This window comes from Empidonax traillii, unplaced genomic scaffold (assembly GCF_003031625.1).
Source record: "Empidonax traillii isolate 1590-97213 ecotype Southwest subspecies unplaced genomic scaffold, ASM303162v1 scaffold17:size2698205, whole genome shotgun sequence".
In the NCBI taxonomy this organism is placed as follows: Eukaryota; Metazoa; Chordata; class Aves; order Passeriformes; family Tyrannidae; genus Empidonax; species Empidonax traillii.
Genome location: NW_020955210.1, coordinates 537,777 through 558,261, shown reverse-complemented (window position 1 = coordinate 558,261; position 20,485 = coordinate 537,777). Strand labels below are relative to the sequence as shown.

The 20,485-nt window shown below is 39.8% G+C and overlaps 1 protein-coding gene across 2 annotated transcripts in view; it reads left to right on the top strand.

Moving 5' to 3' along the window:
- The window catches only part of IGF2BP3 (insulin like growth factor 2 mRNA binding protein 3), a 114,192-nt gene that overhangs the window by 51,567 nt on the left and 42,140 nt on the right, over window positions 1-20,485 (top strand). For both annotated transcript variants that reach the window (XM_027895851.1, XM_027895844.1), the window contains 2 exons: window positions 19,689-19,740; window positions 19,833-19,896. In XM_027895851.1, coding sequence (XP_027751652.1) covers window positions 19,689-19,740; window positions 19,833-19,896 — 116 coding nt within the window. The remainder of the gene's footprint in view (window positions 1-19,688; window positions 19,741-19,832; window positions 19,897-20,485) is intronic.

Below are 20,485 nucleotides of genomic sequence, written 5' to 3'. Positions count from 1 at the left end.
ACTGCAGATTTCTTTAAAGCAGTTCATGTGTTTCTTTAAGTGGTGGCACATGGAGAGCAACCAGGGCTATGGGAAATGACCCAGTGGGACTAGCCAGGTAGAGGGAAGAGCCATTACAGGTTGAGTGCTGGCAAACAGCATTTGCAGGGAGTCTTGTCTCTGCAAATATGATCTGGCTTGTGCCACAAGGGTTACCCTTGCAAATAGAATAGCTCTCAGGGATTGCACTGTGTCCTGCCTTATACCAGCCCTTAGTGTTGCATGGAATTCCTTGACCCTTATATCCATCAAACTTTTGAGTGAATTTCACTTTAAAATAATCTGAGATCCTTGAGAAAATGAATGTTTAGTCTCTGTACTTCATCACTCTATTGCTTTAGAAGCAGAACTGACGAGTTCGCAAGCTGCGATTAGTTTCTTTCCCAGCTTGAACCACTATAAAGTACAAGTTACACAGCATTAAAAGACAGAGACCAGACTATAAAGCAGTACAAATTAAACTGTGCATTTCTAAATCATGAATAATTCTGAAAACCTCGTTGTATGAGAGAAATGCATGCCCCTGCATTTTTGAATCAGATGCAGAAATGTCGTATGGCTGGGACAAAGAAAAGGGGAGGAACGTGACTCATGATTCATGAAAATATATCATTCGCTGCAGTCTTTCACAGCTCATAAGCAGCAATCTATAAAGGAGAAGAAACACAGCTTTAAAAAAAAAAAAATCTGTGGGTGAAAGGTCTTCTGTTGGGACCCAACAGGTTGACAGCCTTGCTGGGGTGGCTGTACAGCTGCTTTGTAATCAGCAGCTGGGCTCACTCGGTGAGATTTGAGGCCAGCCACCCTCTCCATCCTCTCGACCCAGTGTCAGTGGCTGCCATGGCTCTTGGCATTGGGACCCCCCGGCTTGACTGGAGCTGCAGCGTGGAGCTGCCATGCAGGAGAACATGGGCTGCTGCTGGTGAAGCTGCAGGCACACGTCTGACTCTCGCCTCAGACTTTTTCCTTCCTCTCTCTTGGTTGCAAGGCATGCATTCTTGCTTCTCACCGCTCTGAGGTGTGCAGGCAAAATGAAGCTCTGCCTGCCACAACCAGTACCAGGTGCTCCTGCGTGGGAAGCCCTGGGGTCTGGTTTTGCTCGTGTGAGCTGTGAGCGCAGCCTCCTCGGCACGGACGAGCGTTGCAGGGCATGAGCTCATTCTCATGACACTTCACACAGCTGCGTGAGGCTGAACTGCTCTATCTTGTCGCCAGCTTTGCGGTCTTCTGAGCTTTTCTGGGGAAGTTATTGTTGTAAACAGGCATGTGCTTCACATATATGGTTTTGCGCTGGTGTTTTTAATGAGGGAAGAACACCACGCGCTGCACCAGTAACGTGCGTTGCAGTCGTTGTACAGATGGCCGTATCCTCACGTGGTCTGGTTCATACCAGATTTACAACTGCGTCCTCATTATTAGACTCGGAGCTGTGTGCAAGTGCTGCTCGTATAGTTGCCTGCAGATTTAAAGGTTGCACAGATACAATTCTTCTTGGTGATGCCTAGTAGAGAACTTTGCAACTTTTCTCTACCTAGCAGCCGACAGGTGAAAAAGAAGAAATCCCCATATACCTGTTGTGAAGGATTGTTTCCTAAAGCAAAATAAGTAAGATTGGACCCACTCCTTTTGAGGATCTGGAATATTTACTGAATCTGCTGGGAATGGTAGGGGTGCTGAACTTTTCTGCTGACTTATTCTGGGTTAAGGAATCTAAGTTTTTACATCCAAGTTGGAAAACTATGTGGGTTTTTTGATCTGATTGGTGGTTTGTAACCACTGTTACAGCACAACTTATACTTGTCATGGGGTAATTTAGAGGTATACACAATGGAGCATTTATTCAGTTTTATTATTACTGGACAGGGTGAAGAGGTGATTGTATTTTACATGGGAAAACAGAATATTTCAACCTCTCTGTGCATAATTTACCACTTGGAATTTTGTAATTATGGTTCTAGTTAAGCTTGCAGTTGGTAACTCCAGAACTTAAACTATTTGTCTTCTCTCTAATGGTTAGAAAATGAATGTTTAATTGAAAGGTTTAGAGTAAATGTTTGCTCTTTCCTCATGGTGTAACAGATGAAGGACAGACATACAGATAGTTTCCTGCCTGGTATTCTCATAGCTCTTGTTGCAGGTCATGTGCTGGTGATGTGTACTTGCATATTGCAATTAAAGCTTTTTATAGCTTTAAAGCTGGGATTACAAGATTTCCTTAAACTTTTTAAAGCAAATTTAATAATAACTTTATTTTTCAAAGCTGATTATGGTTAAGCATTAATGGATTTTGTAGTTTGTGCTATTGTATCTTGGTACACCTCTGTTACGAACTCAGGTTACACAACTTGTTGCCTGTTGTGTTCGTGGCACAAGTGGTAAACGTGTTGACACTTCGTGTTCTGCAGTACTCTGAGTGCTAAGCTTTTTATGGTCAACCCCCAGTGCCATTTTTATAGATTCTTAAAAAAAAGGGGGGGGGGCAAAAAACTAAATGCAAAAACCCTTCAACCTACAAACCGATAACCCAAATCTTTACTACTTACAGTGTGGTCAGCTCTATGTAACCTTAGCATTCACCTGGTCTAGAGCTTTGTTTTCCCTTTTTCTTCAAACCACTGCACACCTACTTGATACTACTTCTACAATGCTTTCCATTTCCATTTAAGAGTGCAATAGAAAGAAGATTTGGAAAAAATAAAAGGGGGCAAAATAAGTTCTTGTAATATTGCTTTTTCTCCTTACATATTTTGTATTTTAAGGAAAAGTGTGTTTACACAGATGTACGTTTGCTCTTCCAGTACGTGAACTGTATAATAGATGGATGCTGATGTCTTGTGCTTATGCACTCATGTACAGATTTGTATTAACAAATCATGTTTTGCTTTACAACCCCATTTCTGTCTTTTAATGCTGCATAACTTGCCTCTTCGTAGTTGTCTCAAACTGAGAATGAAACTAAGGAGCTTGCAAACACCTTGGTACTGTTTCTAAAGCAACAGAGAATGATGAAGATTCTAAACGTTCACTTTCTGAAGTATCTTGGATGACCTAAAAGTGAAATTTATTCAGTGATTTGGTGAATGTAGGCTTACCCTAAACCAGTTACTGATATATCAAGTTATATTTGTAGAGACAAGAGTCTTAATGAATGATATTTTCCCAGTGCTGAGTGGAATGGCTGTAGGTATTTCCCCTTACTTCACACTACCATCTTCTTTGAGGTGAATATCCTCTTCTCAGCTACTTCTGTCACATTGGTCTCTTTAGCCAAGTCCCTCTGGAGCTCTAGGTTTGCTCTTTGTGTGCCATTCTAAGAAGTATTCAAAGTGGACCACTTTGAAGGCATCTCTGACAGGACAAGTAAAACCTGACCTCCAGGGAAGGTCATTAAGTATTTTTGCTACCCTCTGTGAAGATGGAAGTCTTCAAGTGCATAAAATCTCTTATCTGCTGTGAAATGGTAGAAGTTTTAATAAGTATAAAGTCTGTGGTGATATGGGAAGGGTGTCTGTAGTGGTGGGTGTCTAAAAGTCATCTGTACTCCAGTGGTACAGACTCAAACACTGGCTTGAGATTGCTGAGATGTAGCTGATTGTACTTTATGATGGGTAAAATGACTTTTTTAGACCTTTAATAGCTCTAATAATGGTGTTTCATATAGCTGTTTTCAGAATTTATGGGCCACACCAGAAGTCAAAGCCAACTTCAGTCAAGGATCTAATTCATCAGTCCAGTCTCGGTTCTGACACCAGGTAGCTGTGCTGTCATGAGGCAGGTTGTAGACCTGGTCTTCAGCTGCAGTTCTACTGTGATGTGAACAGTGGTGGTTGAATTGACTGGATTTCAGCAGATACAGAAGGTCATTGAAAGCACTTAGTCTATAACCTTTCCATGTAACTTTCAGTGTGTCCATATTGACATTGTCCTCTTTGAGATAGTGTTTGTGTGGGGAAAACACCACAGAAACCTCAATGTTAAGATAAGGGGACGTGTACAGGATTCAGGGCTCAGAGTACAGGGTTTTTGTCTCAAAGTAAGATGCACAAGAAGCCTGCCAGTGTGTGGGGCTACTGTACACCTTTTCCTAAATTAGTAATTTTTGGTGTTTCTGTCATTTTAAAACTGTTCCTGGTAGACTTGCTCTCAGCTGTTGATGTGAGATCTAGTCATGTATTTTTCTGTTTTACCTGAGGAGTATTTAGTTTTGAATACCTTTAGGAGGTCAACTTGAACTGAATTTATCTTAATAAACACATAATGCTATGGCAAGATGCTGACTTTAGTAAACAGTATTCCATACGTCCTACTGACTTCGGGATGTCACTTTTTAAATGAACCAACTAGGAGTGAAGTGACCATTATTCATCTGCTGCTTCTGCTGCTGCTGTGCGGGGCTCTTTTGAGATGTGTGTGCTGTGTACACATCCCACAACCTGAAGCAGCTTCATATCAGCTTGTTCTTCTGTGCTGAGCCCTGCTATCCTGCAAGTGGGAGGGATATGGATGAATATGTATACTATGTTGTGTGTGTAGATATGCATTTGTACACAGTGGAAGGAAGCTATTTAAACTCCTAGAAGAAGTATATAGTCAGCTGCACGTATTCAAGCCCAAGCAGCTGTAATCCACATCTATAGCAGTGGTACTGAAGACCTATGCAGGAGTGCAGAGAGAAATGGGGGGCTGGACCACTTCTGTGAACAAACTCTTTAAATTATCCTGGGGATGGATTTTCTAAGACTTATGTCTGTCAACTGCAGAAAACCAATCTAAATGTTTTTATAAGAGGTTTCTAGGAGTATGTGCTAACATGGTTAATATGACAAGTATCTTCACTGACTTCATATTCTTCTGTTAAAGCCTGCCTTTAGCATTTCTCCCGTGATGAAAAGCCAGCTGAAGGCATTGGTACCTACACTGTAACAAGAAACAGATGAGAGGAAGTGGGTAATGCTTATTTGTTGACTTTTTTAAAAATTAAAGACTGATTATTTATGTAGCACGTAGTCACAGAGGCAGTCAGAGTGCAGATAAATCAGGCTTCCTTTTCCCAGAATTTGAACAGAGATCTCTTGAGTTATTTCCTGATTTTTTTTGTGTGTGAAGGTATAAAAATACCATAAGCACTGAAGATTTTACCAGGAGTTTCAACACAACGCAAACAGTGAGGAACTTAGTCTTATACAGGCATCATTCTTCAGAGACGTAGGTTCTCTATTAGTGGCATATGCACATTTCTTCTTTAGTGAGATACTGGGGAAAAAAAACTTATTGAGCTAACTTTTGCTTTTCTGTTTAAAAAAAAAAAAAAGAGAGAAAAGAGGTAGGGGTGGGGGGGAAGAGCAAAGGAATGAATGATTTCTGGTTTCCCTCAGAAAGCACATTGCTACCTTTTGAGCTTCTTGTTATGCTTGGTTATCTCATATTAGATTCCTTCATATATGATCCCCTGCTCTTCTTGTAAATGTATTGAAGGAAAACTTGTGCCCTTGAGTTTTAGGCAAAACTCACAGAAGAAAGAAACAAAAGAAGCACTACAAGCTAGCATTGAGGTGACTTCAAGGGAATGATGGATGAGAGTGGAGCAGTTGGTCCATCAGTCCAGAAGGCCTGGTCTTTTTCTCATCTGGAAATAAGCTGCTGACATTTCTGTGGATGTCTGTTCTTGTGATTATTCTTCTGAAAGGCTCAAGAAAAAAAATCCAGGCAAACCAAAAGTGAAGTATGTCTTGTCTGTCTCCGAGCATGCAGGAATGAACATAAATGGAACACTTTTATAAGTTTAACCTCAGAAGACTCCATTTGACTGAAATTGGGTATCTGAGACTCTGTATCTAAATAGCTACCAGAGAAAGGTGGGTCCAAGGTAATTTTTAAAAGTAAACTTGATCTGTGATAGGGCCTAGTGTACACTTCAGGAACTGCTCTGTGATAGCCACTGCTGATAGAGGTTAAGTGGTGCCCTACACAGTACTGGTGGAAGACAATGGAAGGAATGAAACTGTATGTTTCCTGATCACCTTCTATTCATATTTTCAGAGCGTTAACCCTGAGGTGATTCCTTTATCATATTGGAAATCACAAGAGCCTTTATTAAACATAAAAAGGACACACCCTGTGCATGTTTTAGTGTGCAGAGGCAAAGTGTTTCTGCCTTAACTGCGCTTTTGTTCCTGAACACCCCAGAACCCAGGCTGGAGGGTGACAAAGGGAAGGTCTGGGTTGGGTCTCCCCCCCCCCCCCCCCCCCCTTCTTTGAGGAAAAACCAATATAATAACCAAAATATACTTAACTGTCTGCCTCTTTCTTGTGAAAGCACACCATTGCGGATAAGGTTACACACAGAAATCTTCCTGCGTGCTAGTTGGGAATAGCATCAGATAACTTGGAGCCTGCAGCTAAGATGAGCATGTTGGAGTGTCTGTTTACAAATCAAATATTGGCCTGGCATGGCCTGCCCTGGCAGCAGGGCTGTGTGAGCACTAAAATTAAAGAGGAGGCTGGAAAGGGAGACATTCCTCATGTTCTGGGCTGGTCTCATTGGTTCAGCAGCATGCACCACTACTGTGCTGCTGGCATGGTAGCCAGCACAACTACAGTAGCACATTGTGCACTGGTGGGTAAAAGCTCAACAATAAGGGACTGGAAAAGACCACTTTCCATAGAGAGGTTTTTAGAAGGCAGAATATTACCAAAATCATTTCACAAAGCTATATAATCTGAAAAGCAGCTGAAGTGACTGCCCTTGATCTGCTGCCAGACCTCATGGGGTATTGCTTTCCACAGGCTGCTGCAGCACACTCAGCCATGTTACCCCATCCCATAATTTTATTTTTTTCTGCCATAGCTGAGCTTACTATTTATGCTGGTTTGAAAGTTAAGCATGCTCTCAAGTAAGCAGAGGGAAAAGCGATTTTACTGTTGCTATGTGGAAGAATGGCCAAATGCTTGCATGTATTTTTGGGGTGGTATAGAGTGTTTAGACTTCAAATTCTAGCCAAGGGTGTTCAGGTTTCTAAGCTTGCCTCTGTGCCTGGCAGCAATTCTTCTAGTGTTGTCAGTCCTGCTGCCAGAGACATTGTGATGTCCTGGAGGGGACAATATGTCAGCCTCTTAGTCTGAACCTCTCAGATTTGCTTAAAGACCTTAAATGTTGGTAAAAGGTCCCTGATAGGTAGAACACTTTCTTTTTTTAAGTGGAAAAAAAAAAGGGAAGCCCTCAGCTTTCTCCACCTGCCTTGCAGTTTGGAGCAGTAAGTTAGCAGAAAGGTGCCATTTGTAGAGCTGTGCTGTCTCAGAAACTTGTTCTCCATATTCAGTGTCCATGCTTTATTTAGAGCTTCCGACATATTCTCATTGCTTACTGGGAAGTTTACTTTCTGGTTTGGGGTTCTGTTTGGTTTTTTTGGCATTATAACGATTTCTCATCTCTTTGGGGATGCTGTGCTGTATGCGACTCATGTTCATTATTCATAATTTAAGAACCTGTCTTTATAGTAGAATATGTGCAACAGGCCCAGCTTTATTCAGTTGACTCATGTGTGAAGACTGTCTTGGAGCATCTCTATGCTGAGCACAGCTCTGCCATGCTTGCTTAAAAGGTCTCTGTCATGCTTTTGATTTTCTCCCTTTCAAGTATCTGGTTGATGAAAATCATGTCATCAGTGTAGTCTCATGCTTTCTGGCCTCAAGGCTTCTTGTATATGATTGCTTCTGCATGCCGAGCTGTTTCCATCTCCCTGAAACCAAGCATGGGGACGGGGGAGTGTGATAGTATGTGGTTGTAAGGGAGTGTGTATTAGGTGACTTCTGAGGTTTCTGCTACTGCGTGTCTCTACCTCTCTTTTATGTTCGTCCTATGTTCCCTTGCACTCAGAAGCTGGTTTTGAGTGGTCACTGACCTGGGATGCTGATGTTCCTATCTGCTCCCTTCTCTGATTTGGTTGTGATGCTGCTTATCCCTAAAGTCTGTTGTACAGATTTTTTTTTTTTTTTGAGAACTTTTATGATACCCCTCATATTTTACAAGCATCTCTAGTACTTATTACTTCTGCGACAGCTGAAGACTTCACCCATGTCCTTTTCTACAAGGCATAGATCGTGTTCCCTGTGAAATCTCTGCTGAATGCTCCTGTCTCACTTTTTGCCTCCATCCCCAGAAGACTGGGCAATGACTCGACCTTGGGTAGTTGGGTCCATTCATGACCTCCCCAGCCTCCCAGCTGGGTTACATTTCCTTCAGCACTTGGGCTGCCTATTCTTTATTTTGATACCCAGGCACCCATTGCCTACACTTGGAAGCTCTTTGGGCCACCCTCTTTTTTTGCTGACTGTTACACACAGTTGCTGATCTAATGTGAGAGGTGAGTGCTGGTAATGGTTGGAAATAAAATTTTCCCCTGCTCTAGCAGTCTCCTACTACTGCTCTCAGCATCTACTTGCCATGCTCGGTTCCAAGTAGCACGTTTCATTCTCATCCAGATGCCATGAACAGGGATTGAAGAGCTGCAGCTCCCTAAATATTCAACAGGCGAATAACCAAGATTTCTTAGTTCCTCTTACAACACCTCCTCTTTCTTTCCATGTCAATAGCAAAGCACTGAAGTACTCTTTCCCTCTGTGCCTAAAAATCTAGTTCCCCTTCTGTTGGGCTGAGTATTTTAGCTATGAATCAGTGAAAAATCAGAATGAAGTGTGCATTCATACAGGCGTATACTGGGGATTTACACTCCCACTTCCCTTATTTTAAACAGTGCTGGCTTTTTAAATGTCAAAAAATTTAAATTTTAAGCTTAAGGAGAGGGAGTTATTTTGACAAGGGAAGATAGTTTATTGTACAGTAAATGTGAAACTGGTAATAGGCATACAACTTCTCCATGCTTTGCAGTATTCTTCACCTTTACTCTTAATTTATTACTACTACAGATGGTTTTGATTAATGTTCAGGGAACTATTGCTGTAGAGAGTTAAAGTACTTTTAGCAGAGGACAGCTTGTGCATCTACTTATGGAACAACAGTGAAACACGACTAGAACCATTTATTCAAGTACTTGCAGTGCCTGATTCAGAGCATAAGAAAGAGTTTGCATCCAAATTAAGTGTCCAGGTTTCTGTAAAATAGCAAGTTTGTGTTGGTTTTTCTCAAAACTGGAAATATCAGTCTAGCATCTGATGTTACCAAAGTGCTCAGATGCTGGCACAAGGATGAATTTAGCAAAGAACAGCTCTACTGTTTTTTTAGCTGCTGTTTTTTAGAGCCTGGTGCGTTCAGCAGAAAGGAGTAGTTGAATTTAAAATTTAGGTACAAAATATAAGACAGATACTTGAGTCTAAACTTTCCTGTAGGCCAGTAAGAATAGAGCAGACCTCTATTGTGCTGTATTTGATTTCTTCTACTTTTCATAAGTCTGAGGAATAGCAGACGATTAATGATGTTCTGAGCAAGCAATTATTTTTGAATAAAGGAACAACAACCGAAAAACATATAATATCCATGTTATTTAATATTCCCTCTTTCCTCTATGAATTCCAATGCTTGTGAGGAATGAGGGTATTTTGGTTTTCAGGTCTGTACAACTGCAGAGTGAGTGGAATGGTGTAAACTTGTTTCCTTTGTGATTGTCTCTCTTTTGTTTTCCCTTTATAATAAGGAAGAATGTATTCTAGTTTTATTAATGATGAGGCTGAACAATAAACTTCAGAGCTGGGAACTTGATGGTTACTGAATGCATCCTGCAAGGCTGCAAATGGAAAACTCTTTCACCTCTTTGTATAGGGCTCTGAATGCAAGTAGATGGAAATAGATCAGTCTTACAGTCTAGGTGTAATTAAATCATTTAGCTATGACCATTCTCCTTGAATTGTTCCAGTCATCTTGCTTGTCATTCTACTCTCCTTCAAAACTGACTCTTGAAAGTAATTTATAGTCTATAAGCTGTCAGTTAGCACTTAGCATTCACACTCTGAATTGTTTTGTTTGGGTATATATAGGTCAAATTGTATTAGCATAGTGCATCGCTTGCAGTCTTAATTTCTACTTTAGATAATTGCATTCAAAAGTTTGTGGCTATTTGTAAACATCCTCTTAAACCTTAGTTTTCAGATTAGTGCATGAGTTGGCCTTAATGTTGATATTCTTTAAGGTAGACTTGGAAGTCTTATGGATCTTGGTAAATCTGTGTTTAAGAGAATTTCTTAGTAATATCCCTTTAACTTAAGAGAGGTTTGAGTAACTTGGTTTTGAATGTTGAAAATATATATACACTTTAATTTTTATTACTATCTGAATAGTTAGGTAGCTGCTAGATAATGTGTTTTACTAAAGAAATTTTCTGCACTCAAAATTATTTCCCCTTTGCATCAAGGTTCATGTTTTTGCAGTCTGAAGGCTTTGACAGCACATAGTTGCTGCTGTTGTTTGCAAAGCTCTCACCTCTGTGTTAGCACTGTGGAGATCTTTGCTTTATTTCAATTCAATTCTGCAGCTGAAGTAACTCAAGCACTTGAAGGTAGAGTACTTGTTCTACCCTGATCAATCCTAAAATGTATGTAACTTTTGCTCCTATTTGATCCCAGGCTTGAGTTCTTGAGTCTCAGTAAAACCTCCCCTACTTTTTTCATTGCTTGATCCCCACAGCAGGGACTAGACAAGGTTGTCCTCTTTGCTTCCCTCTCCCTGGAAATTACCATACAAAACAGGAGAGGTGGGTTAAAAAAAAAAAATTGTGGGGATGTCTTTTGCAATTTCAGGTGTAGCTGTTGAAACTACTCGAGTAACTGGGCTGCCTTGTGAGTTATGAGACTGCTACTGGTGGTTCTGCATTCAGGTACAGGAGTTTTGTTGTGCCAGCAAGATAACTAGGGAGATGAGGCAAGTGACATGCACTGATAGGTTGAAGGAAAGCTTTGTATAAGAATATGCAGCAACATGTCTGTAAGCCTTAGTAAATATAGATAACTATTCCCTCCCTTCAGTAGTCTCTCATATTTCAGAACATTACTGTTTAGAGGCCAAACCTGGTGTGCCTGGTCCATAGCAGTGCTGTGCATTCTTAGGACTGCTGTGAAGCCAAAGGCGTGGCATGCATCTTATGGGTGACCATTTTAAAAAGGGGAACCTCATAACTCCAGAAAAATGCTTCAATTTTTTTATCATTTTTCCTGGTTATAAAGAGATTGAAGATATTCATGAAGTGATTGTTAAGAATTGTTTTTTCTGAAAGCTTGTCATCTTGCATCTTGTGCACAATAGAGGTATGTTTCAGATGTGATCTCCATCTGAGTTCTAATATACTTCTTCTTTATCTGCACTAATCTGTGAACTAAATCCATTTTACAGAATTTGCCTCTGTTATTCCCTCTATCATTTTTGGATAGTTACAAACAGATCTTAGAGGAAATTCTTAATATTAAATTATGGGACAACCTTTCCAGGAAAGATTTCCCTGTTATCAAGCACTGACTTGGCCTTGTTTCTATAATGCATTGTCATACCTCTACCAGAGGGAACGCTTTTCATACATGTAGCCTTTTCTTGAATTATGCCTGTGCTCTGGTGGAGGGATTTCTTGGAATTTGTAATTGTTGATTCTAAAAGATGGTCTGAAAATTGATTTTTTTTTTTTGTCTGGCAGATACGTTATAATTGCAGGATTCCAGCTTTACAGAAGGCATTTTTAAAATGAACAAACTATTATTATGCTGAAACTAAAAATATCAGGCTAGCACTAGCCTTGTAGAGCAGCAATGAAGTTGCATCAAGACTTTTAAATAGCTACAGAAAATAGCTTTTAAAAGCGCTATTTTCGTGCGCACACACACAGAAGAGAGTAAAGCATATAGGAGAAATATGATTTTCCCTAATAAATTTTGCAGTTAAAAAGAACACTTTTTCTCTAATGACATGGAGTTAGCAAAATTGAGAAGACCAAAAGGCTGAAGGGGAAAGGAAAAAAACATAACCGTTTCTGTTCTAGCTTTCGTAGCATGGAGCAGGACGCTGCAGCTCTCACTGTGGGGCTGGGACGTCGTCTTCTTGACGGAGACCGGTGCCCCGATGCCTCCACAGCAAAGTGTTGAAACTGCCTATAAGGCACCAATTGCATTTTGGTACAGTGCTGTGAGTAAAGCAGAAAAATCATCCTTTATCCCAGCATCTTTTCCGAACATTCTTTAAAAATTTGCTGGCTCGCTTTGCTTTTGTGTTAGTCTATCATTTAATCAGAGCTGGGCAGTGGGTGTTCACTGGATAGTAATGCTTTTATAGCTTTTTTTTTTCCTTCCCTTTGGCAAACTACAAATGAGATCGTAGAAGTAGTGACAAGTGTTTCCACTTAAACTGGCCGCCTCAGTGCAAGAGGAGGCAGATGAACACTAGTGTTGCTGCTGCATCCTACTACGTTTCACAACACCCATCTGCCAGCCCAGCATGTGATCCTTCCCTCATGCCGAGCCACAGAAGTGTCCTGGTAGCCCGTCTGCCTGAGGAGGACGGGGCCCCAACAGTGCCCACGCAGAGATTCTGGGAAAGGGGATTAGCCACATAAAACAGCAGTTCCTCCTTTAAGGACCAATCTGTGTGACAATGATTTTTAATTTTCAGGAAATAAGAATGGATACTGAATCAGGAGCACTTGCACTAGTGCAAACCTGGTTCATAAACTCCAGCGTTGTCTGAAGCTGCTCTTGAAGTTACACCTTTAGTGTAAAGAGACGAGAGATTAATGAAGTATGGTAGCAGATATTGTGCAGTGCTTAATGGTGTTCAGATAATGTTGCATAAATACTTATTTCTGTGTTTTCAAACTTGTTTTCATTTAATTTACATGAAGGGTGAATAGAATCTGCCAATTTGGCCATCTCTACATGATTCGTTATTTCATAATACCTGTATCATATTCCCTCTCACTCCTTTCCAAAATGAATTATCCTGTTCCCTTTAATCTCTTTGTGAAGGAGGCCACCCATGCATCCAATAAGTGGCATTTTTTTGCCTTTCTCTTACATTTCTCAAGTACTTTTTTTTAGCCTTGCAGACCATTTAATGCTATTTATCAGCCTAGATACTATGATTCCCCCTCCCTCTTTCACACACCTCCTTAGTGTAATGCACACCAATCTTTCCCCCCATCACACATTTAAGAAACTATTTCCAGTTTCTGGTGTAATGTGGGAACATGAAAGCACAGAGAATTTTTGTGTGCTGTATTCAGTACCTGGGCTAATTTTGTAGCCTAAAAATTTCTTTTTCAATTTCTTCTATTTTCAGGGTTTCATTAGAATATTCTCTATGAATTTTTCCCTCGTGTGAATTTTTATATAAAAAAGGGAGAGGGAGTTCTGGTGCTGATGTTGATCTGTAATGATTTACCATGTTGCTTATACTTGTTGGATTCCTTAAATTTTTTTTTTAGAAGCCAATCTTCTTCCACTGGTAAATCATGTAAATTGTACTTCAAGCAATTTTTGACTTAGCAGATTCAAGGCAGGTTCTTCTAAATGTTGTTCTTGAACACCAGTGTGGTTTTAAAGCATTTACTCCACTCTCTTTCTGTTACCTGTTTTATTTTATATACACAGGGTGGGTGGATGTGTATGTATATAAAAATTTAAATGGTCCAGCAGTACTATCTGGAAATACTTAGAAACATATGTGGTATGTGGAGTTAGTTACAACAGTTGTAGTCATGGTTGCATGTGATGCTCTTGAGACCTGTTTTTAGTTGCTGTCTAATTTTTGGTTAATTTGAAATACCAAAATTGTGATAGTTCACGTCATCTTACCACAGTTTTTTTGTATGAGCATTTTAGATGTTCGATAATGAGAGCAAGGTAACTAGGGACCTGTGTTTGCTCTTTGCAGTGCAGGGAGAGACACTGGCTCAAACCAGAGGATGGCTCTGCTGTCACAAGTCCAGCCTGTGCAGTGAAGATGATTAGTCTTGTAAGAGTTGTGACCCAGTTTACTCACCACATGCTTTCTTAATTTTGTAGCAAGTTGAGGACTTTCAGGAAGGCAGACCCTTTTGGTTAGGGGAATTGAATGTTGCCATGGCAAACTGAATCCTGCACGTTCTGGTCTCTGGTGCTGTGCTAACTCCTTAAGCAGAAGTCACTATTAGCTAAGTGTGTGCCTTGTCTTCAGCTTGTCTCGTGATGAGCCAGAGGTCTTGCAGAAGTGCTGCGTTCTCCTTGCTACCAAAAGTGGCTTTGAAGCTGCCCTTTGAACAGGCAGACGTGCTGAGCACTATGGAAAATCAAGCCCTTGGTGTCCAAATTGGTCACTCAATTAGTAGTCCCTTTGACAATTTTGTCTTTGTTCTCTGTGGTTCAGCATTACATTCTTAAAACCCTGGTAATGCCACCTAAACAGAATTGTATTATAGGGTAAACTTATTATTAGTTTTGAACATTTGGATATAACTGTAAGTTCCCAGGAGAAGAATTCACTCCAGGGTTTGTATGGGATGTGGTAAATAAGCCAGAGTTATTGTTTTCAGGCGCTGCCTTTCTGGTGTGTGCAAACAATGACTTCAGCAGCTTCCAGGCTTATTTTTCTGATTCTTCCAGACTATGGTAATGGTTTCATGAGACAGTAAACTGGGTATTGGAGGGCCTACAAGATGAAAAACACCATCACCACATGCTGCAATGCATTGAGCCATTGCAGACTGGCTTTGCCTATTCAAATGCCTTCATAAGGTTTTGGAGAAATAACTGTGTCCCTGCAGACCATGTGCTGGATTGGATACTCCGTGTCCATGCTGCTCTGCCTTTACAAAGAACCAACATACTCTCCTTTTTGGTGAAAATGGGCAAAGTTGCTCTGTTTGGGCTCTGGATGGGTGGCAGTAGTCCAGACAGGCTGCCTGGACTGGGAGGTGCTCTGGGCAACTTGGAGCCAAGCTCACCTGTCCACCTCAGCCTCCATGCAAGCAATGCAGTGTTACCCAATTAAACCTTTCAAAATTGACTGCTTCCTCAAGGATTTGTTAGGGGCTTCTTCATATTTAATTTTCCTTGTAAAGCCATGCTAGCTGGGCCACTTGTTGGGCATATGACTTTCACCAAGAAAAAGATGAAGCCAAATTGAAGGAACTTTTAAGAACCTTTCTGCCACGGTCAGTCATTGGCAGCTGGTGAGGCTGCAAGAGTAGCATCTCTGATGAGGTAATTTCACACCTCAGAGGCACAAAATGCGTGGTCTGCTCCTGCAGCACAGAACATTCTAATACACCAGGGACTGGTGGGGGAGCCACATCAGACTAGTTGGGCTCCATTAATATAATTAACTGAAATTGCATTATGACTTTTTTTTTTTTCAGACTTTAATATACCAAGAAAGTACTTGAAGTGTGCAGATGGCATCAGTGGTTTAGCCAAACTTGATATCTGGAATGATATCAGCATTGCTCTCTACCCAGTCACACTCTCCTTTCCTTATCTGGCTCTTTTGTTTTCTTACATCCCCACCTCTTCTCTGTTAAATCAAAAAGCCATGTGTACACACTACTTCTCTTTCCCCATATTGTTGCCTGATACCTGTCTTTTTGGTTTGTGTTTTTTGTTTTTGTTAATTCACACAACACACTCAAAGTCTTTGCAGGCAAATATTTCCACGTGTTTTTTTTTACTTAATGACCCTAACTCTCCTGTCTCTTTTTGCCTCTGCTATTTATTATTTCAGTTGTGTTGACTGGTATTAACTCCCAGTCAATGTGGCACAGGAGTCATGGAAACAAGGGTGGTGGTCTAATGGATTTGCTCTACATGAGTGGAGAAAATAATTTCAGGTTCTTCACAGCACCACTGTGAAGTTCCCATTGTGAAGCGCATGTGAGAGAGAAACAATATGGTTAACTGTGCTAGCAGACCACATATCTTGAGACTAATTTGCTTACAGTGTACAGCAGAAATCCTACAGCACTATAAGATGATGTGTATGAAATAGATTGTTCTGAAAGTGCACAAAACAACTGCTATGATTTGTTCAAAGGTGCTACTTCTAAACCTGTGAAATCTGTGTGAGAACTGGGATATTTTAATGTGTGCATCAAGCTCTTGGCTTTACTGAAAAGTAATGTTTCCTTCTTTCTTTTTTTCCATGTAAAGCAGCCTCGATCTGTGGGTCTTGGTGTAGGGTAATGCTGTTTATAATGAAGTCAGAATTGGCTTTTAGAGCCTGATGAATGAAAGTCCACAGTATAAGACTGCAGCTTTTTGTGAGAGAGACGTCTGTGCTATAACAAGAGCAGGAGACCCAATTTAGACAACTGCGAGAAGGAGAGCTAAAGAAAAGGAAAGACCTTTTTTTCCTAGCTTAGATTAAATATTTGTACAAATAAACTTTTCAGCTGCTCATCAGAATTGCTGCTGCACCACCAACTTGGCTTAGAATTTTGTTCTGATTGCCCAACAAGGCTGTACATGAAGAGTGTTACGGAAGAGCAGCTTAAACAAAACATGTTTGTTTCGCAGCAGAAATAGAGGCTTTGGGCTAGGGAGAAAAAAATTTGGGGAGAGGGAAAAGATAGAGAGACATATGAAGTAATGAAAGATGTGTATAGGAACTGACTGTTGCAGTAAATACGTGTGAAGCCAGAAAGACATGCAGGATTGAATTCTGTGTTTTGAAAGTGAGTTACACTAGAGGATCTGCCTTTCAATACAGCTGCAATGACTTCTCCCATCTGGATCAGCTGGTTCTGTTAAAAGTGTTCTCACCCATCAAGTTTGCTCCTTACACCTCAACTGCTGCAGAAACTTTCTTACAAATGTATTTTAACTATAATCTAGTTAAAACACCCCTGTCGTGTTTATCATGCTTTAAATCTTACTGCATGAGGCTGATGGTGATGAAAATTCAAGTTTCCGCTGAGGACAGTGCTGTGGAGAGCAAGTGTCTTTGACCAAAGAGGATTGTTTCTTATTTCGGTTAAAAATTCTTTGAGGAAACTCCTCAAAATCTGTTTGGTAAAGCAACTCTTCTAAGAACATGGGAACTCAAATCACTTGGATTAAAGCCCAGATGGACACTGTCTCTGACTGAAATGACTCAGAAGAGGATTAAGGAATAGCATAAGTGGAGAACTCCTCGTGAAGTGGAATGCTGAATGTGCCATCCTGGGCTGCTCCTCAGCATTAGCAGGGAAGGAGCCTTTTAGTTCTCAGGCTTCTTGGAGCAGATGCAAAAATAGTGTGTTGAGATGTTTCTGATGGCTAGTCAGCTGAAAGCAGTTTTTAGAGATAGTGTAGTATCTTTGAAAAGTTATGTGAATTCAGATTTAAAGTATTTCTTTTCTTGATGAAGCTGGTGACTTTAAATATAGAAATACCTTACAAAATATCAATCATTATCCAGCAAACCCTCATGAAACTTCTGGCATTCTAGCTTTGCTCTTTTCCTGTATGATTAAGGGTGATAATGAAATTCTGTTGTTTTGAAGTGATGCAGCTTTGGGGCAGAGTGGGTAAGAGCTAACTGGTGGTTAGCACAGTTCAAATGCAGTAATACCTAAAGATGTTAGCTCACATTGTAGGACACTCGCTGTGTAATACGGCATGGCTGTTGGAATATTGTAGGGACAAAGGAATTGCTTTATCAGACTAAGGAACTCTTTGGTATCCTGTTTTAACTAAACTTCTCAGAATGGATCTCTAAGCCAGGGACTTGCTCTACTTTTCTTGTTTTAAACCCCTGACCCCACCTGAGATTCTGTTCACCCACTGATTTCAAGGGATCATTTAAGCTGCCTGTGGAAGAAGGCTTTCCTCTAATTGCATGTGGTGGCTCTCCTGGCTTGCGTGGAGGTACAACTGCAGACCTGCAAGACCTCACAACTCTCCCACTCGTCTGTGCCAACATTTTAATTGTCTTAAAAGGATCTTCCACAGACTTTTAATTTATTTTAATCCCCTGGAGCATCTCTGCTGCAGTAATATTTAGTGAATTTCAGAGCAAACGTTCACTTAGTTTCCAATTGTCAGATCTGAGGAGTGGCAGAAAAATTATTTTTCAGGGAACTGAAAAGGCAAACTCTCAGACTAGGCTAATCTCTACTTGTAGAAGGAGAGGACAATTAACAACTTGTCTATGAAAACAAAACAGTTGCCAAGAAAACTTACTAGAGTCTCTACAAGAAGGATGGGGAAATTCTGCAGTTAATAGCAGTAATGCATTGCTTAAACTTGGCGAGCACCACATTGCCTTTTAAATATCTGTTCTGAAATATTACCTTTGAAATGTCTATGTGCAGTTTAAATTTTAGTAGGTGGTAAAGAGTGGAAATTATCTTTAAATTGCAGTTTATATGCCCAAACTTATCTTAAAAATGTATATATGTAAAATGTATACAAAGTATATGATGCATTGATAGATTATAAACTGGGATTTTTAATCTCACGAGGGCATAGACTAAATTTTAAATTTTTAAGGTTTCGTGCACTCTCAGTTGCTAGTTATAGAGAAGGGAAGTGTAGTGCACAGAAGCTTTTTTATGTCTACTGCTTTCTTTCTGTCCTTGTTTCCTCCTTTTCCTGAAGGGGTTTCCTCCCTTTCCTACTGGCATTTTGGCTTTAGAGACTAACTGGAGAATGACACTTTGGTTGGTCACAGAAGAGATTGCAAGTTTACTTTTTCACTTCTTGGTGTAAATGATGAATTTCTCCAGAATCAGTTTAGTTTCTGATACAAATCATTAGGACTCAAAACACCACAATGATGTATTTGTGTCCTGTGCTAGTTACTGCCACAGTCTCTGTTTTCTGTGACATTATTTCTTACCAGGAAGAAAAAACATATACCATATGAATTTTAGAAGCAGTACAACCGTGGGTGTTTTAATACTTTTACTGGAATACTCCGAAACCTTGATTTTCCCCCAAAGGTCTGTGTTCTTCCCCCTTCATCCTTCATTTGACTAGAATAAAGGAAATTATACAAGATAAAAGTACTTCATGCAGTTTTCTTTTGTTCCTTGTCATACACATTTACCCATTTCTCCCTAGCTTTCTACTGTAAGAAAAATTAGTTGTTACTTTAAAATAATGATGAAGATACTGCTATGAGTGGTTCCTCTGGAATGAATCTATGGGAAAACTGTCAAAATAATTGTGAAACAGCTCTTGTTGTGCTGGTTATTCTGGTTACCTTCTCTCTGTAGGCAGTACCCCACTAAGGAAGAAAATAACATCTTTATGTATGATCTAAGTGTGCTGTGAGGAAAGAACCCAAAAGCTCCAAACAGCGACAAAGATCTGTGTTCTTGGAATACATGGAGAAAGTTTCACTCCAGATTTGCTCTTCTCTTAATTCTTTCTATTTATGCTTTAGTCCACTTTGAGAACAGGTGACTTGGAGATTTATTTTCAAAGTTTGGGACATACAGTGAAGTGCGATCTCTTGGAGTTATGTTCTGTATTTTCACATTAATGAGGTTTCAAATGCATATTTTGTGTTACGAGAAACAGCATACAAGCAATGTATGCTTGTTTTTCCCAGAATAGTTAGCATTTCTTTCTTATTGGAGTGACTGTCTTGAATGATCTGTGTTCTCATACAGCTATTTTACAATTTTGGTGTTTTTACAGAGTTTTTGGTTTTGTTAATCTGCTTTGAAATTTAAATCTGTCATTTCTTTTGCCTCCTACAGGTGCTGGATAGTTTGTTAGCTCAGTATGGAACAGTGGAGAACTGTGAGCAAGGTACAGCTCTACTCTAAAGTTGCTTTCAAATTTGTAGTGGGAAGTGAGTGCACACTGAACTTAACCTCTTTCTATTGCATTTTCCTTTCCAGTGAACACTGACACGGAGACTGCAGTTGTAAATGTAACATATGGCAATAAGGACCAGGCTAGACAGTAAGTATCTTATTTAGTTATTGTCATCTAACTTGCACTTTGGAATTCATATGCAGCTTTGCTTCTAATCCTCACTTTAACAATAAGTTAAGCATTGACTTTTAAGAAAGTCTGTTTTCCCCCGCACTATGTGCTTTACCACAATTAACTATTTTTATCATCAACTTTTCTTGCTCTTTGAAAAAGAATAAATTTAAAACTTCACGAAATGGAAAAATTGAGCAAACTTATTTGAATGGGGAGGGCAGTTACTGTTTAATGATTTTTAGCCATGTTTTAGCAATACCCTTTTACAGTGTGCATTCTTTTGTATCTGTTTCTTAATGGACAATCATAGCAAAATAACAGGGGAAAAAAAATAGAAAAATGCAGCTGCTAACCAGAAAAAAGGTGTTTTTTTAGATTAGAAAATTAAATGCTGCTTTCAAACATGCAAAAAGTACCATCTAAATACCTAAAATAACTTATTTAGTATTTTTGAAATTTAAGCCACATATTTTATGCTTGCTTATATCTTCAATAAGCAAGATAACTTTTAATCTATTTTAATTTATTTTAATCTATAAACTTTAAAATATAATGTTTTACT